Source organism: Myotis lucifugus, unplaced genomic scaffold (genome assembly GCF_000147115.1).
Source record: "Myotis lucifugus unplaced genomic scaffold, Myoluc2.0 scaffold_2, whole genome shotgun sequence".
In the NCBI taxonomy this organism is placed as follows: Eukaryota; Metazoa; Chordata; class Mammalia; order Chiroptera; family Vespertilionidae; genus Myotis; species Myotis lucifugus.
The window spans coordinates 18,282,486-18,309,656 of record NW_005871050.1 but is presented as its reverse complement, the minus strand read 5'-3'; the positions used below and the strand labels follow the sequence as shown (position 1 = coordinate 18,309,656).

At 37.5% G+C, this 27,171-nt stretch overlaps 1 protein-coding gene across 1 annotated transcript in view; it reads left to right on the top strand.

Annotated features, from left to right (window-relative positions):
- WDR44 (WD repeat domain 44) overlaps positions 1–22,574 on the top strand; it is a gene marked incomplete at its 5' end in the record, with an annotated part of 94,037 nt that extends 71,463 nt beyond the window's left edge. The window contains 8 exons of the mRNA XM_023758496.1: positions 6,266–6,379; positions 10,992–11,114; positions 15,219–15,410; positions 15,958–16,059; positions 16,265–16,380; positions 18,552–18,679; positions 19,081–19,203; positions 21,516–22,574. Coding sequence (XP_023614264.1) covers positions 6,266–6,379; positions 10,992–11,114; positions 15,219–15,410; positions 15,958–16,059; positions 16,265–16,380; positions 18,552–18,679; positions 19,081–19,203; positions 21,516–21,610 — 993 coding nt within the window. The remainder of the gene's footprint in view (positions 1–6,265; positions 6,380–10,991; positions 11,115–15,218; positions 15,411–15,957; positions 16,060–16,264; positions 16,381–18,551; positions 18,680–19,080; positions 19,204–21,515) is intronic.
- Between the last annotated feature and the right edge of the window lie 4,597 nt (positions 22,575–27,171).

Sequence of the window (27,171 nt, the reverse complement as noted above, 5' to 3'; positions counted from 1 at the left end):
CGTCCTGGCCTAATTTGCATTATATATATATATATATTTTATCTTTAAAAATTCTACCTTTAAAAATCTATTATAAAGAAATAACCAGCCAGCTGGCATGGCTCAGTAGTTGAGCATCGACCTATGAACCAGGAGGTCACGGTTCGATTCCCAGTCAGGGCACATGCCTGGGATGCGGGCTTGATCTCCAGTGTGGGGCATGCAGGAGGCAGCTGATCGATGATTCTCTATGATCATTGATGTTTCTATCTCTCTCTCCCTCTCCCTTCCTCTCTGAAATCAATAAAAATATTTTTTTTTAAAAAAGAATCAAATATGTCCAAAGATGTAAGTAAAATGATTTTCATCTTAGTGTTCTCACAAAAGCTAAAATATGAACAAGCTAAATTTTTAACAGTTGGAAAATAAAAGCTATGTGATAGCCCACAAGTAGAATATTATTCTGTCCTTAAATTGTTTTCAAAGACTATGTAATGATATTTTATTAAATAAATCTTTATTGTTCAGATGATTACAGTTGTTCCTCTTTTTCCCCCCATAGCTCCCCTCCACCTGGTTCCCACCCCATCCCAGGCCCTTACCCCCCCCACTGTCCTTGTCCATAGGTGTACAATTTTTGTCCATTCTCTTCCCACACCCCCCACATTCCCTTCCCACCGAGAATTGTCAGTCCACTCCCTTTCTATGCCCCTGATTCTATTATATTCACCAGTTTATTCTCTTCATCAGATTACTTATTCGCTTGATTTTTAGATTCACTTATTGATAGATATGTATTTGCTGTTCATAATTTTTATCTTTACCTTTTTCTTCTTCTTCCTCTTCTTAAAGAATACACTTCAGCATTTCATATAATACTGGTTTGGTGGTGATGAACTCCTTTAGCTTTTTCTTATCTGTGAAGTTCTTTATCTGACCTTCAATTCTAAATGATAGCTTTGCTGGGTAGACTAATCTTGGTTATAGGTTCTTGCTATTCATCACTTTGAATATTTCTTGCCACTCCCTTCTGGCCTGCATAGTTTCTGTTGAGAAATCAGCTGACAGTCGTATGGATATTCCCTTGTAGGTAACTGTTTTTCTCTTGCTGCTTTTAAGATTCTCTCTTTGTCTTTTGTGCTTGGCATTTTAATTATGATGTGTCTTTGTGTGGTCCTCTTTGGATTCCTTTTGTTTGGGGTTCTCTGTACTTCCTGGACTTGTAAGTCTATTTCTTTCACCAGGTAGGGGAAGTTTTCTGTCATTATTTCTTCAAATAGGTTTTCAATATCTTGCTCTCTCTCTTCTTCTGGTATCCCTATAATTCAGATGTTGCTATGCTTGAAGTTGTCCCAGAGGCTCCTTGCACTATCTTCATATTTTTGTGTTCTATTTTCCTTTTGCTTTTTCAGTTGGGTTTTTTTTTGCTTCTTCGTATTTCAAATCTTTGACTTGATTCTTGGGATCCTCTAGTCTGCTGTTGGATCTCTGTATATTATTCTTTATTTCAGTCAGTGTATGCTTAATTTATAATTGGTCCTTTTTCATATCCTTGAGGGTCTCACTAAATTTCTTGGAGGTTTCTAGAAGATTCTTGAGTAACCTTATAACCGTGGTTTTGAACTCTATATCCAATAGTTTGCTTTCCTCCATTTCTGTCATTTGTGACCTGTTTCTTTGTCCCCGCATTTTGGCTGCTTCCCTATGTTGATAGAGTGGCTTTGTGTGCTAGGTGTCCTATAGGGCCCAGTGACTCAGCCTCCCTAATTACCTGAAGTGGACACTCTTGGTGCACCACTTTGTGGGTTGTGTGCACAGTCTTGTTGTAGTTAAGCCTTGCTTGCTGTTGGTATCACTGGGAGGAATTGACCTCCAGACCAGTAGGCTGTGAGTACCAGTTGTGCCTGCAATGGGAGAACTTCTGTGCTGGAGACACCCTTATGGAGCAGGACTTGGCTTCAGTGGGGCTTTGTCGCTCATTGAGTCTGCCCCTTGAGTGTGTCTCTTATGGATGTGAAGAGTTGTAATCTGGATGGTCTCACTCTGACCACTGGGTACACTGGGTCTTGGATCTCCAAGGAGGTGCAAGGTCAGCCACTGCCTGAGGCTACCCAGCAGGAACTACGGAGAGATCTGCAGATTCCTCTTCCTTGTTTGGGGTTTGGAGGTGCCCAGATGAGGCACAGCTGTGAAGCAAGGCCGGCTGCTGCTGCTGAGGGCCTTGGGCCTTCTTTTGGACACTCTGGGGTTCTCTGACCCAGCTGCAGTTTGACAGGTTTTTAGGCAGAGAAAGGCCAGGCCATTCGTATGCATAAGCCTCTGCACACAGCTTAGGTGGAGTTGTAATTTGGGGGGGCGGGGTCTCAGGGAATCACCAAAGCGAACAGCAATGGCTGCCAGTCAGCCCTGCCCTGGAGAAGACCTCGGGTCTCTGTGTCCCGCAGCCCCGTGCAGAAACAATGACCGCTGCAAGCACCTCTGTGAGAAAGCTGCCCTCATGTTCCAGCCCGATGCCAGACAGTCCAGTTTCTTCCCGTATGAGTCCAGGTGCCCAAATTCTTGCCTCTCCCTCCTGATTGAAAAAGACAGCAGCATACCCAGCTGCCAGCCCCTTTCACGCGCCTCTGTACCTCCACACTTCCACACCTCTGCACCTCCTACTGGACTGAATGCACTTTTTCCTTCTAGTTGTAGAATTTCCACTCAGCCAGCCTTCCCATGGTTCTGGATGATATTTGTTTTGTCTTTTAGTTGTAGTTTTAATGTGGTTGTGCGCAGCAGCAAGTTCAGATGTTTACCTAGGTAGCCATCTTGGTTGTCCGACTATGTAATGATATTAAAAACATTCTAATTAAAATGTAAAATGAAAAAAGCAGAATGAAAAATCGAATACAATAACATCCCAATTTTGCCTAAAATATCTATGAGTATAGATTAAAAAGCTTAAACGGAAACTCACTAAATTATTACTCGAGTTATCTCTAGGTGGTAGGGTTTTCAGTCATTTTTATTTGATACTTTATACTTCTATATTTCTAAAAATTTAAGCTTACCTGCTTTTATTAAAACAAACAACAGAAGATACTATAAATAAAAGTCTCCAATTTAAACCTTTTGACCATGTATATTAGGGTTTTTTTTAATCAGAGAGAGATAAAGATTCATGTTCCAGATTATTCAGTTAATTGCTGTTTATATTAGTAAAAAAAATGGAAATATCTGAATGACCAACATATTGGAGAACGATTAAGTTATGGTGCATTCATATGCAGCTAATACATGTTTTCAAAGAGTGGAATATAGAAAACACTCATGTATAGTAAAAAGGAAGACTGAAAATTATCAAAATGTTAGCAGATCATAGGTGGTTTTCATTTTCCTACTTTCTGGCTTTTTTTCTGAATTGTCTACACTGAGCATGTATTACTTTATAATCTGAAAAACATTAAGTATTTTGAAAAAAAGGTAGAATATAGGGCAGTGGTTCTCAACCTTCCTAATGCCGTGACCCTTTAATACAGTTCCTCATGTTGTGGTGACCCCCAACCATAAAATTATTTTTATTGCTATTTCATAACTGTAATTTTGCTACTGTTATGAATCATAATGTAAATATCTGATATGCAGGATGTATTTTCATTGTTACAAATTGAACATAATTAAAGCATAGTGATTAATCACAAAAACAATATGTAATGATATATGTGTTTTCCAATGGTCTAGGCAACCCCTGTGAAAGAGTCGTTCGACCCCCAAATGGGTCGCGACCCACAGGTTGAGAACCGCTGCTTTAGGGAGGAAAAAATGGATATTTAAGGAGGAAAAAAAAGGTATCTGGAATCACTGCTAGAGGAAATATGTTAAGGAGTTAATGAAATGTAAATTATTATTAAAGCAAAGGCTGAATTTGATGTAATTAGGCAAGCCTGTTTAGTTTTATGTCTTCCAGCAGTGCTCCCTGGGCTAGCAGCAAAATTAGGGGAAGTAGCTATAGTTATCTAGGATTAGTAGTATTTGGCAAAAGGTCAGACATTTATGTTGCTGGTCTATCTACACAGTGGATGTGATGATTTTTTTAAATATATTTTTATTGATTTCAGAGAGGAAGGGAGAGGGAGAGAGAGATAGAAACATCAATGGTGAGAGAGAATCATTGATTGGCTGCCTCCTGCACGCCCCCTACTGGGGATCGAGCCTGCAACCCAGGCATGTGCCCTTGACTGGAATCGAACCCGGAACCCTTCAGTCCACAGGCTGATGCTCTAGCCACTGAGCAAAACCAACTAGTGCTGAAGATTTTTTATTAACTGTAAAGTTCTAGACAAATAATACTGGTAGTTTTTAATCTATCCCCATGCCCACTGTCCTAGTTCAAGCCCTCATTATTCTTACTTAAACTTACTGACTGCTCTTCTTGCCTCCATTCTCTTTCTTCAGATGATCTTTTACACAATAGCATTCTCTTTTGAAAGCACCAGTCAGAACATGTTAGTTTTTATTTCCAGAACCTTGTGTTTGTTCTCCATTGCATTAGAACAGTGATGGCGAACCTATGACACGAGTGTCAGAGGTGACACGCGAACTCCTTTTTTTTGGTTGATTTTTCTTTGTTAAATGGCATTTAAATATATAAAATAAATATCAAAAATATAAGTCTTTGTTTTACTATGGTTGCAAATATCAAAAAATTTCTATATGTGACATGGCACCAGAGTTAAGTTAGGGTTTATCAAAATGCTGACACGCCGAGCTCAAAAGGTTCTCCATCACTGCATTAGAATGTCTAAACTTTTACCCTAGCCAGGTAGTTCAGTTGGTTAGAGCATCATCCTGATATGCCAAGGTTGTAGGTTCAATCCCCAGTCAAGGCACATGCAAGAATACACCAATGAATGTTGAATGGGTGGAATAACAAATAGATCTCTCTCTCTCTCTTTCTCTCTCTCTCTCTCTCTCTCCCCCTCTCCCTCCCTCCCTCCTCTCTAATTAATTTTTAAAAATTAAAAAAAGAATGCCTGACCTTCTAAGCCACAAATTTAAGGCTCTTTATGATCTGGTCTCAAAGTACCTTTCTACCCTAATCCTCCATATATTTTTTTCTCCATCCTCATCATCCTACCTATCCTTTCCTAAATATTCAAGGCTTAGCTAACACTCCATATTTTTTGCTCATGCTAACATCCTCTAAAACAGTGGTCGCCAGCCTTTCAGACCTCGTGGACCACCAGTGGTCCGCAGACCACCCGGTTGGCAACTGCTGCTTTAAAACATTTAAGGAACAACCTCTGAACTTGATGTTAAATCACTTATATTTCTGCTTTGGTTCTGCTGTTTGCAGGTGGCCATGTTACCTTTAATATGTTATTTTAACCTCTTTGAGCCTTGATATTTTTTTTATCTCAATCTCTCTATCTTCAGAATTTTAATACCCAACTCTTAGAGTTGTTAGGATTCATTCAGATAATGAATACAAAAGCATGTTGTAAACTAAATTCACTGCACAAAAGAATGGCATTATTATTCACCTACCTCTGTCAGGATGCTTTTGACTTCAAATAACAGAAATCCAACTGAAAATGGCTTAAATATTGAGGAAGCAAGTCTGGAGGTAAGGCAGTTCCAGGGGTGGCTAATTCAGCAGCTCAGTAGTATCATCAGGGTCACAGGGCCCTACCATTTTCCTGCTTTGCTATTCTTTATCTGTTCTCTCTGGTTGGTTTCCCTCATAGTCCTCTAATGGTTACTACACTCTCAGGTGTCCTATGCAAACAACAATGTTTGGAGGCAGGGAAAAGGAAGGTCTCTCTTAATATGCCCTTTTTAAGAATGAGGAAATCATTTTAGAGCCTCCTCCCACTCCCACAAAAAACTTTCCCTTATGACTAAGGATGAAAATTGTAGCATGTGCCCATTCCTAAACCAGTCATCACTGGGAAAGGGAATGAGTTTGTCTTGATTACCTTAGACTGATCATGATCACCCTCTGGTGCTGGCTCCTACCTCCCATGAAGTAACAGATGCTCAGAAAAGGACAAAGTACGGACTCTGTTAGGAAGGGAAAAGATTATGATAGCATGATGTTCTTCAGTTAATGATCCTGGTTTGTTATTTGTTAGGTCAAGGAGGTAAAGAGGTGATAAATAACAGATTCAGCATAAATGGTGTTTGCTTTTGCTGGATCAAGCTTTCAATCAAGCATCATACAAAATGATGAGAGAACAGATAGAGTGGGAAGAGTGGGAAGCTTTCCTTTTGCTAGTTTTAACATTTGTCTTTGTCTAAATAGGTATGCAGTGGAACTGATGAAGACACTGATGATAAAAATGCACCATTTCGACAACGGCCATTTTGCAAATATAAAGGACATACTGCTGATCTCCTTGATCTTTCATGGTCCAAAGTAGGAAATTTTTATTTGGATTGTATGTTAATTCTGTGTAACTATGACTATAGGATAAAAACAAATGCTTTATTTCTATGATTGTCACACTGTCAAGTATTTAAATGTTCATATATACTTTGTGGGCTCTATGTACAAATTAATTAAAGTTAAAAAAGATGTCACATTAGGCTCATAAGAAAATGTTTATATTACTTGACAACTTCTATTTGGATCTGTTTATACACTGTATCTTTTTCCTCTTATAATTTTGCAAAGTATCCTCAGCAAAATGGATATGACTTCAATTATAAAGGTGAAGTCTGATCTATCTAATCAAGCCTGTTTTGGGGCTAATCTACTACATTTGTGAAATTATTAATTTAGGCTTAACAATTATATTCTATGAATCAATGATACATCTTAATTATGTGATTTTCCCCCTTAGAACAAAATTATTCCAGAAGTAGAAGTTCTGTTTTGCCACTTATCAAATATTTTTGCAGTTTTGTGAAAATTTAAAGAGAGATTTTAAATTCGACTTAAGTTCTTTGAAGCAGAAAACAGTCTTTGAATTTTGCATGGTACCTTTGATTTAATCTGTATTGAATTTGTCAGTAATCAGAATCGAAAATACATTAAAAATTCAGGGGGAATAATATTTAAAGGCCTTAAATTAAGAAAAGTCAACTGAGTTAACAAAATGTTACGAGGGGATACCATTGATGCCTATATATTTTAAATATGTCAAGAGAACCTCATGTCCCACAAAGATATTGGTAATATATATTGGCTCGTCAGGTTTTCTCTGAGCTCCAGCTTCGAAACACACCATTTATGAATTGCTGTCCCTGTCATACTTGTTTAGATGTCTGGATGCTTTTCATAACCCATCAGTTGTAATGTCTTTCTCTAACCTCCTGGAACAAGCTTGAGCCTCACCTTGTCGTCTGGTTTTAAACTGGGCCCTAATTGTGTCTTTGTACTCCTTTCCTATCCTGTGTGAAATCTGACCGAGTTGTCAGAAGATGGAAATTTAAAATGTTCTTAATCTGATAATCATATTCATCCGGAGCAAAAAATACAAAGCACATTACTGGGAATCTTGCACTCATTTTACTTCGTTAAAGCAAACAAATATTTTTTTTTTTTTCTGAAATGTCACACTAACTGGAAGATATTAGTTCTGCACTGACCACTGTATCAGTCAGGGTTCTCCAGAGTAATACAACCAAGAGCACGTGCATACATAAGGAGGTTTATTTTAAGGAACTGGCTCACACAATTGTGGGGGGAGGCAAGTAAACTTTCTTTTTTACTTAACTAGATTCTAAGCCCCTCAAGAGTAGGAACCAGATCTTATTTTACTGTTGTTTTTCTTCAGTATCTAGCATAATTGGTGTTTACAGTGAGTTTTCTTTTTTTGAAGACTTATTTTGTACTAGGTAACAAGAATTACCTTATTAGTTCTTATAATGTAACTGTGAGGTAGACAGTAGTTCATTTTGTAGATTAGAAGACTGGGCCTCTGGCCTATCCAAGATCACAAAATTAGTTGTGGTTAGAACTTAGATTTGAATCTAATTTCTTTTACTCCCAAGACTATACTTAGTTTAATAAAATTATTTAACTTTACTTATTCAGTAAGTATTTTTTTTTAAATTTACAGAATTTTATTTTTTATTTTTATTTTTTAACATATTTTATTGATTTTTTTTACAGACAGGAACGGAGAGGGATAGAGAGTTAGAAACATCGATCAGCTGCCTCTTGCACACCCCCTACTGGGGATGTGCCCACAACCAAGGTACATGCCCTTGACCGGAATCGAACCTGGGACCCTTGAGTCCGCAGGCCGACGCTCTATCCACTGAGCCAAACCGGTTAGGGCTCAGTAAGTATTTATTGAACAGAAATCTCTTGGCATATTAGAGCTAATCTTAACATGTCTTCAGCATCTTCACTTCTGGGGTTATCTTCATGTTTTCATATACTTCAAGCAATGGACTATTGCAAGCATTGACTAAAGTTAGTTTTTTTTTAAAAGGTCAACCTTTTTTTAAAAAAATATATTTTTATTGATTTCAGAGAGGAAGGGGGAGGGAGAGAGAGAGAGAAACATCAATGATGAGAGAGAATCATTGATCAGCTGCCTCCTGCACACCCCCTGCTGGGGATCAAGCTCGCAACCCAGTCATATGCCCTTGACTAGAATCGAACCCGGGACCCTTCAGTCCCCAGGCTGATGCTCTAACCACTAAGCCAAACCAGCTAGGGCGAATAAAGTTAGTTTTAGTAAACAACAGACCATAGTTTTTTTGTTGTTTTGTTTTGTTTTTGCTTTTATTGTTTTGTTGTTGTTGATCCTCGCCCTGGGATATTTTTCCCATTGATTTTTAGAGAGAGTAGAAGGGAGGAGAGAGACAGAGAGAAACATCGATGTGAGAAATAGACATCAATTCGGTTGCCTCCTGCACATGCCCCAAACAGAGCCGGGGATCAAGCCTGCAACCTAGGTATGTGCCCTTGATCAGAATCGAACCCAAGATCCTTCAGTCCTCGGGCTGACACTAACCACTGAGAAAACCAGCTAGGGCTAATAAGTTCAGTTTTTATATAGTTGTTATTAACAGGAAATATAATTTAAACTGCACATACTCTTCAAAACTTTCCTGGAACTAAGTAGATATTGAAAATAAAAATAGCCGAAGCCGGTTTGGCTCAGTGGATAGAGCGTCGGCCTGCGGACTGAGAGGTCCCGGGTTCGATTCCGGTCAAGGGCATGTACCTTGGTTGCGGGCACATCCCCAGTGGGAGATGTATAGGAGGCAGCTGATTGGTGTTTCTCTCTCATCGATGTTTCTGACTATCTCTCTCCCTTTCTCTCTGTAAAAAATCAATAAAAAAAAAATACTTAAAAAAAAGAAAAATAATTGTTATTAGATTTTTTAAGACTTTTTAAGTTGATTTTTGAGAGAGAGAGAGAGAGAGAGAGAGAGAGAGAGAGAGAGAGAAATGGATGTGAGAGCAAAACATCAATCCACTGCCTCCTGCCTGCCTTCCACCAGGGATGGAGCCCACAACCCAGGCATGTGCCCTGACTAGGAATGGTACCAGCAACCTTTCAGTGCATGGGACAATGCCCAGCCAACTGAACCACACCAGCTGGGACTGTTATTATATGTTTTAAAATTATTATAAATCTTTCAAAATTCTGGGGGGTTTTCTATTGTTTTCTGTTTTTTATATATATTTTTAAAGGTGTTTTTTTTCTTTTGCAAAATTCTGTTTTTTAATGTCAGTATACACCATCTATATGAAACTAGGTAAACCACATAAAATGTGTACCTTATAAACTAGCCCAAATAGCATATATATATCAATACATTTACATATCCAAATCAATATTTATGCTTAGTCTTTGTACATTTAAAGATGTAAGATTATTTCATTGCTTTAAATCAGGGGTCCTCAAACTACGGCCCACGGGCCACATGCAAATACAAATATTGTATTTGTTCCCGTTTTGTTTTTTTACTTCAAAATAAGATATGTGCAGTGTGCATAGGAATTTGTTCATAGTTTTTTTTAAAACTATATAGTCCAGCCCTCCAACGGTCTGAGGGACAGTGAACTGGCCCCCTGTTTAAAAAGTTTGAGGACCCCTGCTTTAAATAAGTGACAAAGCATCTGGTTGTTTTCCATAACATGTGTTCTACTCAAGCACTCTACAGAATAGTGTAGTGGTCAGAGCCTGGACCTAGAGCCAGACTACCCACTCTGCCACTGCCATGTTGTGTATACAAATTATTTAACCTCTTTGCCTCAGTGTTCTCATTTGTAAAAGAGAATAATAATATAACTACTCTGTAGGGTTGCATTATAGTGCTAAGAACAATGTTTAGCACATTGTAAGTACTCATTAACTGTCATCATTACTTCAATTTGTTTAGCACATTTATGCATACCAAAGAATATTAGGATCTCAATGGGGTTTTCACATTCAGTGTAACTTGTTGATCTCCTCTTAAATAGATTGTGTTTAGAAATTAAAGAGCTCTGGTAGCTGGAAGCCTTTGACAGATAGATGTTTGGTTCCTGGATGATGGGCCTTCACAATGCCTAAATCAACTATGTTAGCCTCTTCTAGCTTTGAAAATTCTGTGATCTATTCTGAAACATTTGACAATTTCTATTCTCTAATTTTCTTGCCTACAGTGTGAAGGTACACAATAACTTTTCATTTCATGCTGCATTATAGGGTAATATTTTTAAGGCATTTTAAATGACAGGGAATCCATGTGAGTTAAAATTCATCTGTATTGTCAATGTGAAAGTAACTGAACTGAAGTGACAATTAAATGAGTAGATGCCTTATATTCATAGCTAAGTTCCAATATAATTCCAGAATACCTAATGTGAAAAAGTCTTAGAATCTAAGAAATATGATATTTACCTATTTCCAAAAAATGGGATCTTCCAAATGAATTAGATAATCTTTTGTTATTTCTGATGCTGTGTATAACAATACTAATAAAACTATTGTGGTACATAAAAACTAAAAGTTCATTTTTATTGTATACGTAGTTTTTCTCATATGGTGATAAAATAATCAATGGCAATTTTTCCGTAGAACTACTTTCTGCTCTCTTCTTCGATGGATAAAACAGTCAGGTTATGGCATATTTCCAGAAGAGAATGCCTTTGCTGTTTTCAGCATATAGATTTTGTTACTGCCATAGCTTTTCATCCAAGAGTAAGTAATTATTTATACATGTTTTGTTATACTATAAGGAAGGTGAGGGAACCAGGCTTCTCTGGAGGGTAATTAGTGTATTAGTCAATCTGCTTGACTGATCAATCAAATAATGTATTAGCCAGTCTTGTGGGGTTGTAGTAGTAGTTTAATTGGCATCATTTTCAATGTAGAAAATCCTTTACTATCTTTCCTCTGGAAAGAAAGTAATTCATATGATTTCAACTAAAGGAGAAAAGTCTACTAACATGGAATTGCAGATTACCCATATAGGATAGAGCCATCACATACATAAAACTAAATTAGTTTTAGTTCTTTGTATTCTATAAGCATAAGGAAGTCACATGTTGATTCTGCTTCACTAGCTAGGTGAAAAAGATAGAGTCCTTAAGCTGACCCTAGTTGATGTATGATTACTTTCCCTCTCCTTTGTTGATGTATGATTAAATTTCCAATCACGTCCTTATCTCTATACTAGAGGCCCGGGGCATGAATTCGTGCACCAGTGGGGTCCCTCAGCCTGGCCTGTGGGATCGGGCCGAAACCGGCTCTCTGACATCCCCCGAGGGGTCCCAGATTGTGAGAGGGCGCAGGCGAGGCTGAGGGACCCCACCGGTGCATAATTGGGGCCGGGGAGGGACGGGAAGTTGGCCAGCTGGGGAGGGACCACGGGAGTGCTCCAGGGCTTGTCCAGCCAGTCTCACTCAGTCCCCGATCGGCCGGACCCCAGCAGCAAGCTAACCTACCAGTCGGGGCGTCTGCCCCCTAGTGGTCAGTGCATGTTATAGCAAGTAGTTGAGTGGCCTTAGCATATCATTAGCATATTACGCTTTGATTGGTTGAATGAACAACTGGACATTTAGCATATTAGGCTTTTATTATATAGGATGTTAAGCATCCTTTGTCGTTTTTTTACTGTATTTTTATTGTTGACACTATTACAGATGTCCCTCATTCCCCCCCCTTTTGCCCAACCAGCCCTCCCTCCCTCTGGCCATCACCACTCTGTTGTCTTTCTTTTTTCTAATCCTCACCTAAGGATATGTTTTTCATTGATTCTAGAGAGAGAGGAAGGGAGAGGGAGAGAAAGAAACATCAGTCTGTTGCATTTCATACACACCCCCACCATGGATCAAACCCACAACCTGTCTATGTGCCCTGACCAAGAATCAAACCCACAACCCTTTGGTGCTCAGGACGATGCTCTAACCAACTGAGCCACACCTTCCAGGATCACACTGTTGTCTTTTTAATGCAATGTTTCAATTATATTCACATTTCTTCCTCTTTTCCCCAGATTAAGAGAGAAGAGTGACTATTTTTGTTTCCCTCAATATAATTTCCCTCGCTGGGCAAGCTTATAACATAGGCAGTAGTAATTCTGAACCTTTAAAAGACTTAGTTAAGAACTTTTGAAAATTAAAAATGTTAAATCTATGTAAATACCTTATCAGTTATAACCATCAAGCATGTTGAGGCTTCTTTCGAATAACACCCCCACCTGTCACCCAATAGTACAATAAAAGGATGGATTTACCCCCTCTCAGCAACTGTGAGCAAAATCCTTTCCTGAACCTCTAACTATAATATGTCAGCGGAAAGAGAGAACTTATCTATGTAGAACATTATTATTAAGGTTTCTCTTTAGTCAGTAATTTTTCTATACTTTTATTTCTTTTATTTTAGAAACCGAAAAGCCCTATTTCTAAAAAGTCTACTGACCTAGAGAGTTTTTAGGAGACTCTAGGGAAGAATGGGGTGATATTGACATTTTCTTAGGAAGTATAACTCTATTAAATGTTATCTGGAAGGAAGATAGTGGAGTTGTAAAAGAAATAGCAAAATGGAGGTACATATGCACATATACACGTATGTATGGATGGATGGATGTAAATAAAATTCTGAATTGTAAGGCCAAGCTTTTCTACTGGTAGACATTGAGTCAAGCCTACTACATCATAGCCATAAAATAACCAATCTGTGTAGATTATCCTTGACAGGCTTCAGAGTTGGGTAAGAAGAATCATCTTGAGGGGAGAAGAGAATCTGTTTTTTTGTTTTGGCATCCCAAATGTTTTATCTGATTTTAGAGAGAGGGAGGGAGGGAGGGAGGGAAGGAGGAGGAGGAGGAGGAGGAGGAGGAGAGAGAGAGAGAGAGAGAGAGAGAGAGAGAGAGAGAAAGAAAGAAAGAAAGAAACATGGATGTGAGAGAGAAAGATTGATTGGTTGCCTCCCACTTGATGCCCTGACCGGGACCTGAACCTGCCACCTTTTGGTGTACATGATGACCCTCCAACCAACTGAACTACACATAGGCTAGGGCTATCTTTAATTCTTATGTTATCAAAAATTAGGCCAGCTTAATAATATGCCTGGTTTTATTTTAGAGCAGGATTTTTCAACCTTGGCACTGTTTACATTTTAGGCTGGATAATTCTTTGTTTTAGATGGAGGGAAGGCTATTTTGTGCATTCTAGGATATTTAGCAGCATTGCTGGCCTTTACCAACTAGATGTCAGTAGCACCCCACCCACCCACCCCTAAGTTGTGACCATCAAAAGTGTCTTCAACCCTGGTCGGTATGGCTCAGTGGGTTGAGTGTCATCCCATGCACTGAAGGGTCGCTGGCTCAATTCCCAGTTAGGGCACGTGCCCCGTTTGTGGACTCAATCCCCTATCAGGGTGCGTGAAGGAGGCACTGATTAATGTTTCTCTATGTCCCTCCCCCTCTTCCTCTCCCTTCCTCTCTCTCTCTCTGGAATCAATAAAAAATATTTTTAAAGAATATTTGAAGACACTGCTATATGTTCCCTATGGGGCCATATTGCCCCCAATTGAGAACCTCTGGTTTAAAACTGAGAATTTGATTGAAAATTTGATTAATGAAGTGATTCTCTGGTGACATGGTGTCAGAGTACCAAAAATTGGCTGGTTCTGTGGGCTAACTGGCATTACTCTTTTGTCCAATTGTTAACGTGTGTCCCAGAGAAGGCTATGGACAAATGTATAATTATAGGATGGTTTTTCCCAAAGCATGTTTCTTGAAGGTACTAGCCCTGCTAAATGTTCCTATCCTGACCCTATACCAACTCTCCACAAAAAAGTCCATGGTTAAATAATCTGGAAAATGCTACCTACTTTATCCCCTTTTTGGAACTGAGAATCTTGTTTAATTTTCTGTAACCCGGAGTTTTTCAAATTTCATCATAGAACCCTTCTCCTACACTATACATTTCAACATATTATCTATTAATATCCATACTTTGAGAAAAGCAGTTTAAGGATATGATAAAGTGATCACAATGTCATTTCTCTAAAACAGTGGTTCTCAACCTTGGCTGCACATTAGAATCACCTGGGAATCCTTTAATTCTGTTTCTTTGTTATGGGGTGGGGCCACAACATTAATAACAAAGAAACAGAATTTACGGAGATGAGGCTCAGAAATCAGGATTTTAAAAAGATTCCCAGGTGATTCTAATGTGCAGCCAAGGTTGAGAACCACTGCTCTAAAATGAAATACTGTGTTTTCTTTTTTCTTCCTTTTTTTTCTTCAGAGAGAGAGAGAGAGAGAGGAGAGAGAAAAACATCAATGTGAGAGAGAAACATTGATCGGTTACCTCCCCTACACACCTCAACAAGGAATCAAACCTGCAACCTTTTGGTGTTGCTCCAACCAACTGAGCCACACTGTCCAGGAAAATACTGTGTTTTCTCATTGTTGTTATTTTTTAATATATTTTTATTGATTTCAGAGAGGAAGGAAGAGGGAGAGAGAGAGAAACATCAATGATGAGAGAGAATCATTGATTAACTGCCTCCTGCACGTCCCACACTGGGGGTCAAACCCACAACCTAGGCATGTGCCCCAACTGGGAATCAAACCACAACCTCCTGGTCCATATGTTGATGCTCAACCACTGAGCCATGCCAGCCGGGCCTAATTGTTGTGATTTTTAGTGAATAAAGTAATGTGTACTTGAATAATACTTTTAAAATGAGATCTACATATTTTAAACATTTCTAATAGAGTTAATGAATTGATTTAATGAGTTTTCTTGATGTGGTAGAATGAAGCTTTCTAAAATTTTGTCACATTTTTAGGATGACAGGTATTTTCTGAGTGGTTCATTGGATGGAAAGCTCCGCCTTTGGAACATACCTGACAAAAAAGTGGCTTTGTGGAATGAAGTAGATGGTCAAACAAAATTGATCACAGCTGCAAATTTCTGTCAGAATGGCAAATATGCAGTGATTGGGACATATGATGGCAGGTGCATTTTCTATGATACAGAGGTAAATGACTATCTTGTATAAATTATGTAATTGAATAATTAGTAAAACACTTTTGTGGTTTTGAATAAGTTGTTGTATCCCCTCTGCACTTTAACTGCCTTATCTGTAAACTAGAGGCCTGGTACACAACATTTGTGCATTGGGGGTGGGGGTGAGGGGAGTCTTTCAGCCCAGCCTTTGCCCTCTCGCAGTCTGGGACTTCTCCCTGGGCCTAAGCCAGCAGGCAGACATCCCCCAAGGGGTCCTTAGCGCTGCCATGGAGGCAGGAGAGGCTCCTGCCACCACCACTGTGCTCGCCAGCTGTGAGCCTGGCTTCTGGCTAAGCGGCACTCCCCCTGTGGGAGCGCACTGACCACCAGGGGACAGCTTCTGCGTTGACCATCAGCCCCCTGGTGGTCAGTGTGCATCATAGTGACCATTCACTCGATTTGCATATTAGGATTTTATTATATAGGATTGGGGCAAATATTAACATGTCTGTGAGTTTTCAGATGACCTTTGAGGTTCCTTCTATTTCTGATCTTTTAAATATGTGATTTCTTTTTAGCATTTGAAATACCACACACAAATACATGTACGATCTACCAGAGGACGCAACAAGGTTGGAAGAAAAATTACTGGCATTGAGCCTTTACCAGGAGAAAATAAGGTACTAAGTATTCAAAACCATCTCTCTCCATACTATGTATAGGTTCCTGAAAGTTAGTTCTTAATATCTTGGCTAAGAATATATTCCCTTTCTTGTGGGATACTGCTTTTTCTAGTTGTGTATGTGTATACACCCTTTTTATAAATTATAGCTTAACTTAGATTAAAAGATTATATATTTAACTTTTCCCTTGATTTATTTTTAGATACTGGTAACCTCAAATGACTCCAGAATCAGACTATATGATCTTAGAGATTTGTCACTTTCCATGAAGTATAAGGGTTATGTCAACAGCAGCAGCCAGATCAAAGCAAGTTTCAGGTAAATTGGCAATGAGAAATTCCCAAAAGAGATCAGAATATTTCTCCCGCATTCCCGTTTTCCATTGATCTACTAGGCCTTATGTCTATATTATGTTTTTAGTTTCTTTGCACTTTTACAACTGGTATCTCATGCTATCCTCATACAATACTTACAATCCACCTGTATGGTATTTAGAGTTAGAATTGCCCCTAATCTGCAGACGAAGAAACCAAAACCCAGTAAATTAAGTAATTTGCCTAAAGTCGGCACTAGTCGGTGCAGAGCCAGAATTAGAAGACTCCCAGCTCTAGAATTTGTGCTTTTGTACTTTTATGTGAGGGTTTTTTTAGAGGTAGTTTACCACCCATCCCACTCATGATCTTGATCCTTTTAGGTACAGAAGCTAATAAAGCTTTTAACAGCCTGAAATAGTGTTCTATATTTACACCTTTACAAATCATTATCATTTGAACTCTTAGGGCTCTGGAGGCTCTCTTGAATTACCTGCCTCTTTTTAACCCTCTTTCCTTTATTCCTTTTCTTAGAAGTTCTTATTTCTTCTGTAATTACCAGGTACAGTAGTCCCCCCTTTATCCGTGGTTTTGCTTTCCTCAGTTTCAGGTACCCATGGTGAACCATGATCCAAAAATATTAAAAGAAAAGTTACAGAAATAAACAATAAGTTTTAAATAGTGAATCATTCAGGGTAACATGATAAAATCGTGTGCCTTCCCACCAAAAACATGAATCATTTCTTTGCTCAGCATATCCATGCTGTATATACATAATAACATTTCGAGAGAGAGAGAGATCACATTCACATAACTTATTACAGTACGTTGTTATAATTGTTCTGTTTTACTATTGTTGTTTATCTTTTACTATGCCTAATTTATAAACTAAACTTTATCATAGGTATCTGTAGTCATGCACTGCTTAACGATAGGGATACATTCTAAGAAATGCGTTAGGCAATTTTCTTGTGGAACATCGTTGAATTCACTTACGCAAACCTAGATGATATAGCCACTACACAACTAGGCCATATGGTATAACCTATTGCCCTGGGTCACAAACCTGTACAGCATGTTACTATACTGGATACTGTAAGCAATTATAACACAGTGGTAAGTATTTGTGTATCTAAACATAGAAATGGTACAGTAAAAATATGGTGTAAAAAGATTAAAAAATGCTATACCTGTATAGGCTCTTACCATGAATGGAGCTTGCAGGACTGAAAGTTGCTCTGGGTAAGTCAGTGAGTGAGTGGTAAGTGAATGTGAAGGCCTAGGACATTACTGTAGACTTTACAAACACTGCACACTTAGGCTACACTAAATTTATAAAACTTGATATTAAATCAAGCCCACAAGAAAATGATGCAATCAAGAAACTCCATAAACTCAAGATATAAGAAGCTGCTACCAGTGTAAAATGGCATACTGTTTCACAGCAAACTTTTTATTTTAAGTAGAAAGAGTACACTCTAAAATTATGTTATAATGTATAGTATAGTAAATAATAACTCAGTGACATTGTTTATCATCACTGTCAAGTATTAGGAACTGTACATAGTTGTATGTGCTATACTTTTATATGTCTGGCAGGACAGTTGGTTTCTTTATACTAACATCACAAACACGTGAGTAATGTATTGCATGAAGGCACTGCAATAGCTATGTCACTAGGTGATAGGAAATCTTCCACTCCATTATAATCTAAGGGGCCACCATGGTATATGAGGCCCATCATTGACCAAAGCATTGTTATTTGGTGCATGACCATATGTAGAGGAAAAACATAGGATATATAGGGTTTGGTACTATGTGTGGTTTCAGGCAACCACAGACGGTCTTGTAATATATCCTCTGTGGAAAAGGGGGACTATTGTAATTACCCAGTAAGTTAATTGGTAAAATACTCTGGTTCTCTCTTTCATCTCTTGAGGCTTTCCTCCTAGTGTGGGTTAGCCAGTAGCACAGTAACCTAGAGCTTTGATGAAAATACTAATGCTTCTGGCCCCCATATCAAACCTACACTGTCATAACCTCTAGAGTGAGAATAGGAGTCTATAGTTCAACAAAATTCTTCTGGGTGTTTTCTTATGTGTTTTAAAGTAGGAAGTTCTGATAGAGGGAAACCTAAAAAAATTACTGAGGTGTTTGTTTTTCTTCTCCAAATTTTAGCCATGATTTTAGTTACCTCGTTAGTGGCTCAGAAGATAAATATGTTTATATCTGGAGTACATACCATGACCTAAGCAAGTTTACTTCAGTCAGGAGAGATCGTAATGACTTTTGGGAAGGTATTAAAGGTAAGTAAATGCCTACTCTTATGTGTCTTTTATAAGTGAATAAAGTTAAAATGAATAAATTCAAAGTGCAGATGTACTAGAAGCAAATTTGTATAGACATTATTTCAAAGGGGCTGATACATGTGCTTTTGCTTTGTGTTTGGCTTTGTTGGATATTTCCATGCCAAGGAAGAACTTATACTTGTGTAAAATTTGAGAAGTCATGGGATCTTAGAACTTGTATATGGTATTTTCTTTTAGAAAATACATTTGGGTTTTAAATAGTTCGTAGTTACTTATATGTTAGTTTTAAAAGATATTTGCATGTAACATACACTATTGTATTTTTGCATATTTTACTCTCTGTCTTGATGTTTAGAATTGGATTTATTAGTTATCCTGAAGTAAATTTTTCCCCCCAGCACATAATGCAGTTGTTACATCAGCCATCTTTGCCCCTAACCCAAGTTTGATGTTGTCTTTGGATGTGCAATCTGAAAAGTCAGAAAGTGAAGATGCTGAAGTTTTAGATACCATACCCTCTGGTAGGTACTCATATTGTATTTGTTCTACTTTTTATCTAGTCAGCATTTTGTAACCTAATTGACCTAATATTGGGTATTGTGAGGTTTTCATAACTGTGAAGAATATTTTTGTTTACAACATGATTGTAAGATACCGATTTCTGAACATTTCAGTAACATAGTTCTTGCAAGTTTTACTTCTTTATAAATTCACTCGGGAATTAAAAATGAAAAATTTGAAAAAAAAAATGAAAAATTTGAAAGTTCTTAATTTCTTCTATGGGCAGCTATTTTCCTTGGAGAAACATAAACAAAAACATATAAATACAAATTTTATTATGTTTTCTTCTACTAGACTAATTTCTGTGAGGACAGAGTTTATATGTCTTATTTGTTGTAGTGCCAGTGCCTAACACAGTGCTTGCCTGTATATAGTAGCTGCTTAATAAACATTTGCTGAATAAATGAATTAAACCAAAATGAAAGCAGTGTTTTTTTTCTACTTGCCACAAATTTATAGTTTCTCTTAGGTAGCTATTTACAAGCGTGTAATTTCTTGCCATTTGTAGCATATGCTTTCAGAACAAGTACTAATTCTAGCTCTATAAAATGCTCAGATTAGGAAGTGAAAAGAAGCCACCATGTAATACTGCCAATTATGTAAAAAATGGTCCTTAAGAGTATAAAACCATGTAAATTTGGACCAGTTGTTAATGAAAACAAGTTTGTATGATTAAAATCACTTGCAGAAGAGTTCAGTAAATGTGTTTTCTCACTTTAGAGACTACAACCAGGCCTTTTAAAAAGTTGTAAAGCCACAGCAATACAGTGTACAAAAGGTGCTTCTAAAAGTATTGGAATGCTTAAAAGTTATTTCCCCTATGGTGTATTTGCCCTGCACACTATACTAAATATACTATTTTTTCTGTCTGTTAAGAAAAATTTTGATAGCAAAGCTGAACTTCAGTCTAGCACTTGTTTAAATTACAGGATCTAAAAATAAAATGACAGAATTATTAAACCTTTACTACGTGCCTGTTTGGAAATATTTCTTTTCATTTCATTTTTTCTAAATCTAACCTAAGTCATTTGGGTTTTTTTTCCTTTTCTTTTCCCCCAGTTATCTTTTAACAATCTATACATGTCCCCTACACATTTCCCAGAAAATTCTAGCTTTTAAAACAATTTGAAGAAAAATGAAAAGTACTATTCTTTGAACTTCTTTGTAAAGAGACACAACTTTTAATGGGTCATGGTTAGATTTGTGTTTGGTTTTTTACCTATAAATGTATATTCTAAGAACAAATTTTTAAACCCAGGATATGATATGATAAATTATATCTGATTGCTCTCTCTTTATTCCCGATACATTTGGCAATGTAAGCTTCAATTTTCCTCATGTATAAAATGGTGAAAATACCCAGTTTACAAAGTTGTGATAAGAGTTGAAAATAACATATATAAAGTGCCTACCAAAAGCCTGGCATGTAGTCAACATTACCATTATCATCTTCATTATTATCATATATGATGAATTATTTTTTTCTCTAGCCTTTCTCATATCCCTAAGTCCTTTGCTGCTGCTCCTGCTGGATAGCACTACTTTGAGATATGCCTCGAGGATAGGAAGGAATGTTCAAAGGCTTAGGATATGTTCTTAGCAAATCTAAGTGAAACCATTTTGTATAACTCATCCTGTACACAGCTTTCCAGTTAAAGTTTGTATTATTTTCTTCCTTACTATTCAGTCCTTAAATCCACAAATGTTGTCTATGCATAATAGAATTAGTTTACACTGAATTTTGTTAAATATAACAGGTAATACAAGAGGTAAGCATTTTTCCCATTCACCATTGCTAGTTACATAGCTCTTCAGTATGGACTGTAAAGGGAAAAGGTACTGTCAGCATTCACAAATCGATCATATGTACTTCATTTCATGGCAGTGTGTTCTGCTGTGTAATAAACCTTGCCATCAGCCTCATTAGAGAACCCTGTTAGCAGTAGACTTGCCCAGCCAGCACTCTAGTCTCCTGCCACGAAATGACACATTAGACAACTTAGAGGCCTAGGCTACCTGGGAGTAAATACAGGCCTCCAGGTCCCAAGGGACTGTAATCTGCAAGTCAGGGAAAGACCAGGTCAGTGGAAGTGAACCTCAGAGAGGAGAGGTACAGGAGGAAGAAAGGATTACAGGATTGAGCCAGGAAAGAGAGATAGAAGAGGCAGAGAGAGGATCTTCTACCCCAAAGGTCATGGGCATGTGACAATTGTTAACAGCAGACTTAATAATCCTTTTAAATCAACTAAAAATATTTTTTTATGTTTTTAAGGTATTATGAAGACAGATAATACAGAAGTTCTTCTCTCTGCTGACTTCACTGGAGCAATCAAAGTATTTATTAACAAAAGGAAAAATGTATCTTAATTTGAAATGCCATTTAAATAAATACATCAGTAACTTTCTATATGTATCAGAATTGAAAAAAATTATAGTGTTTTAGGCTAACATCCTTTTTTTAATTTTTGTGGGAAGATGTTCAAATATAATATATTTTTTGAGAGGCAGTGTTAATGATCTAGTAAACCCTGAACTGATAGACTAGAAAGGAATGTGGCTAGAATAACATTGCCAAATATTAGGCTTTACATTTGTTATATTTGTGTTTTTGTTATATAATTGTGAACATGCACAGGTTTTTGCATGAAAATATATTAATATATTAATCCCATGTGTGTGCCTTTTGGTTACATGCACTAAATCTTAACAAAGTTAAATTATTTCAATGGCTCTTTTGGCCTCTTACTGGGGAAGGAGTCTTATTTCTAGCTTAAACAATTTCTTTTGCACAAAATTTCATTTTTAAGAAAAGTGGTATCTTTTGACTGAGTTATTATTTTAAAAATGTTATATAGGTTTTCAGTAGGTCAACAACCATGTGTAAATGGTTTTTATAAATTTCTCAATTTGGAGACAAGATTTTGTTTGTGGTCTAAATTGTGGACTTAACGATTCTTTTCTTTGTATGTATATATATATAATTTTTTTGCCACACTGGAGCACAATGTTTCTATGTAAAGATTTGTTTTCATTCTTTATCCATGAGCACCAGGCTTTGCTCACTTAAAAAAAAAATTAAGCCGCATTAAGGAGTGAGTCTTCTTTTTTACAATAATGTAAAATTGAACTGTTTACATTTTTTTAAAACATTGTAGTTTTAAAAACTAAGCTGTTTTGTTTTGTGTTATTGAACTTGAAAGCCTTTGTAAATATTGATATAATGTACCAATGAAATAACATCTGGGGCAATGGTACCCTGATCATGTCATTGATGATTAGCATATGTTTCTGAAAATTAAATAGTTTATTAAAAGTTGGTCACCAACACCTGCTAAAAATGTGACTTTATTTTCAGATGACATTGATAATTTGAGAAATGTAAGACAAAGTCTTGTTTTATAATTTGATTTTTAGCAAGCAGAAGGCCAGATTTTAAACCCCTAAATTATAGTGCATTAGCTACATACCTCTGAGAAAAAAAGAAAATTTAATTCTGGTTCTAAAATGAACATTGCTGAGTTTATCTGTATGCTTAAATGTTTTTACTACATTTGTTTTCAGTATGTAAGCAAGAAGCTGGAGAGCCATGATCATATCCTTGTTAATCAGCATGGTCTTGGAGTGGTCTGGATTTTCTAGTTACTAATTGAATATTGTTTGCCTAGGTTTTACCCCTGTGCTGATTTCTTCCTCTTATCAATGCTATACTCTCTTTTCCCCCTCCTCTCCGCTCTCTTTACTCCCCTGTTCTCATCTCTGTCTGCTCAGTCTTCTGTATTTTACCCAACAGATGGAGTAGTTATGCTATTGGCTTTCTAACCAGTCTTTTTTTTTTTTTTTTGGTCTCATGGTCTGGATTGGTCTAGAGCAGCGGTTCTCAACCTATGGGTCTCGACCCCTTTGGGGGTCGAACAACTCTTTCACAGGGGTCACCTAAGACCATCGGAAAACACATATATAATTACATATTGTTTTTGTGATTAATCACTATGCTTTAATTATTTTCAATTTCTAACAATGAAAATACATCCTGCATATCAGATATTTACATTACGATTCATATCAGTAGCAAAATTACAGTTATGAAATAGCAATGAAAATAATTTTATGGTTGGGGGTCACCACAACATGAGGAACTGTATTAAAGGGTCGTGGCATTAGGAAGGTTGAGAACCACTGGTCTAGAGTTTCAAAGAACTTGATGTCCATAGGTCTTTGAGGCAGCTCAGCTTTCACTGACTTCTTCCTGAGGAGGACTTGTAGTCTGCTGTGGTGCTGGTCATTTCAACTGCAGATAACTGGGGTGTTGCCAGATGACTATTTCCAGATAGGTTTTATGTGGTTTCTTGAACAAAAAGGCAAAAAATAATTGGGATGCCAGCTTAAGAGAATAATACTGACACTTTTAAGTTGAGTCTTAAAGTGTTTGTCATCACTATATAAATACACTACAAAGTTACAAGTCAGAAAGTGAAGTTGAAAGGTAGCGTCAAGATGTATACAAAGAAAAACTGAACAATATTCTTCCCAAAAATGAATATTAGAGACTCACTCTAATAAATGATGTGGTATTCTAGAAAGGAGTGCAGATTCTAGAATCAGATAAACTTGATTTGGTTCCCTCTATTAGCACATTCCTTGGGCAAGCTATTTATCCTATATTAATTTCCATTTCCTTAACTGTAATATGAGAATACCTAACTGAAATTGTAAAGATTTACTGAGAAATTGTGTATGTATAAAGTTTAGTGCCTACACAATGGCTGTAGTACTCAACAAACATACATTTTTAACTGCCTTTTCTGAATCCCTGAGTCCCCTACTAGATGGTGTGTGTGTGTGAGTGTGTGTGTGTGTGTGTGTGTGTAAGCACTTTCTAGATATTGGGATTTCATGAACAAATAGCATTTTAGGGATTGACACAGGGCACTGACAATTTTTTGCCAGCTCAACACTTTTTAAACTGCCACCATCTACTTTCACTTCTTCAAAAAAGAGAGAACATTTTAGTACTAAAAAAAAAAGTCAAGTACAATCTTACCATCTTAGAGCAAGAAAATCATTTATTAAAGTGAATAAACCTAGCTTTTGAAAAAAAATAACCATATTACCTTATTTTCCAATTTCTCCTTTGGTTAAAATTTCATCATTGACTTGGTGTAAAAAGCTGAGAACCACTGTGCTAGATGAAAAAGTTTAAAACCAATTTTCATTAAAATTTCTTTGAAGAATCATGGTGTGTGTTTTTCTTGTCTTATTTACCTCAATTGGAAATGAAATATGAATGACTCAGCATAATTTAGCATACCATTTTCTCTGGTCCTCAAATTATACAGCTGGGCAGTGACTTTTTTATTCTTTGAAATATATGTTAAACATTAATATATCCACCCCCAAAATTCCATTTTTGAAAGAGGCCAGATCTCTCCCACTGATGTGAAAAAATCAAATTATCACAATATTTTTAAGTACCTTCATTATTGTGGGGATTCAAGTTAAAGACATTTTGGGGATTTACTATTTCCCCGTAAGTTTTCAAAGGAAAAATATTTCCAACTTCACTGGTTTCTAGCATCCTGCCTTATTTATTAAGCAGATGTTTATTGAACACCTACTATGTACAGAGCACTGCTGGGACTAGAGAAGAATAAGGCCACATCCCTATCCCAGAAGCGGCTTACAGTCTGGTGGAGAAGATGGCCACAGAAATAAGAGGCTTGGAACTGTCTTATGGCTATGGCCTTTAGAAATGCCCCTTCTTGCCCTAACCCCTATCTGCTCTACCCTTCCTAGTAAACTCATGGCAGCCGCTTGATTCTAAAGCCAATCTTTGTTCATCTAATATTACAAGTAGCAAGGGTAATATGGGTAAAAGTTTATGAGTAAGCCATAAGTAAGGCAGAGAAAATGAAGCACCCACCCTGTCAACATTTCCCCTTGTCTCCTGCCCTCCTCCCAGCCTAAAACCATTGTCTTATTTCCTCCAAAATCCTTACTGTCTTCTGTTTTGAGCTCTTGTTTAACAGACTCTTTCTCCCCAACTGCACTCTGTTCCCTTCATTTCTGAAGCTTGAAAAATTTTATTTTGTCCTCTAAATTTGAGTAATCTAGTCTCCTGGGGAACCCAGACAACCCCTGTTAACCACAGCCACTGTTCTGGTGTAGATTCATGCACATGAAATACATTCAGATCAATACAACAGGTATGGGGGGTTGGATTAAGATGAGGGGAGAGAGCCACTGCAGAGTCCCAAACAAATGCCATCATGTAGGTTATCTAGGGTGGTCCAAGCAGCTTGTACATCCAGCTACCTTCCATTACATGTTTAAAAATAAACCTGGAGCCGAAACTGGTTTGGCTCAGTGGATAGAGCGTTGGCCTGCGGACTGAAAGGTCCCAGGTTCGATTCCGGTCAAGGGCATGTGCCTGGGTTGTGGGCACATCCCCAGTAGGAGGTGTGCAGGAGGCAGCTGATCGATGTTTCTCTCTCATCAATGTTTCTGGCTCTCTATTCCTCTCCCTTCCTCTCTGTAAAAAATCAATAAAATATGTTTTAAAAAAAATAAAAATAAACCTGGAGAGCATTATGCTAAGTGAAATAAGCCAGTCAAAGAGAGACAAGTATCACATGATCTCACTTATGTGGAATCTAAAGAACAAAATAAATTGATGAACAAAATAGATCCAGAGACATTGAAACATGGAACAGACTGAGGAACCTCAGAGGGAAGGCTGGGGTGGGTGGTGGGGGCGGGATATAAGGGGTCAATGGGGGGAAAGGGAGGCCTTTGTAATACTTTCAACAATAAAGATAAATTTCTTAATTTTGAAATAACTAGATTTACAGAAAAATTGCGAAGACAATACAGAATTACCACATACTCCTTACCCAGTTTTCACTAATGTTAATATCTTACATTACCATGGTACATTCGTCAAACTAAGAAACCAACACTAGTACATTACTATTAAGTAAACTCCAGACTTTATTCAGATTGCACCAGTTTTTCCACTAGTGTCCTTTTTCAGTTCTAAGATCCAATCCAGGATCCCATATTGCATGTAAGCACATTATGCTTTCTTTTTTTAAATGTATCTTTATTGTTGAAAGTATTACAGATTATGCTTTCTTAATTTAAATAAGTTTTTTATTTTAGAATCGTTTTAGATTTTCACAAAAGTTTTCAAAGTGTTCACATCACCAGCACCACTTCCCCCTATTGTGGTACCTTTAACATTAATGTGGTACCTTTTTCACATCAAGAAACAAACATTGGTACATTATTATTACCTAATGCCGTAATTGATTCAGATTTCACTAGTTTGTACCTAATGTCTTTCTGGTCGCGCGACCCCATCCAGGATATGACATTACATGTGCTCATCATGTCTCCTCCAACTATGCCGGTTTCTCGGTTTTTCAATCCTTAAACTGCCCTAGACCAGTGGTCGGCAAACTGTGGCTCGCGAGCCACATGCTGCTCTTTGGCCCATTGAGTGTGGCTCTTCCACAAAATACCACGTGCGGGCGCGCATGTACAGTGCGATTGAAACTTCGTGGCCCATGCGCAGAAGTCGATATTTTGTGGAAGAGCCACACACAAGGGGCTAAAAGAGCCGCATGTGGCTCGCGAGCCGCAGTTTGCCGACCACTGACCTAGACAGTTTCGAGGATTACTGGTCAGGTATTTTGTTGAATGTCCCTCAATTTGAGTTTGATATTTTTCTCATGATTAGACCAGGATTCTGGACTTTTGGGAGGAAGATCACAGAGGCGAATTGCACTTTTCATTACATCACATCAAAGATACATAATCAACTTGACATCACCTGGCTGAGGTAGTGTTTGTCAGGTTTCTCCACTACAAAATAACTTTTTTTTTATCCTTTTACATAAATCTCCTCTTTGGAAATGAATCACTAACTA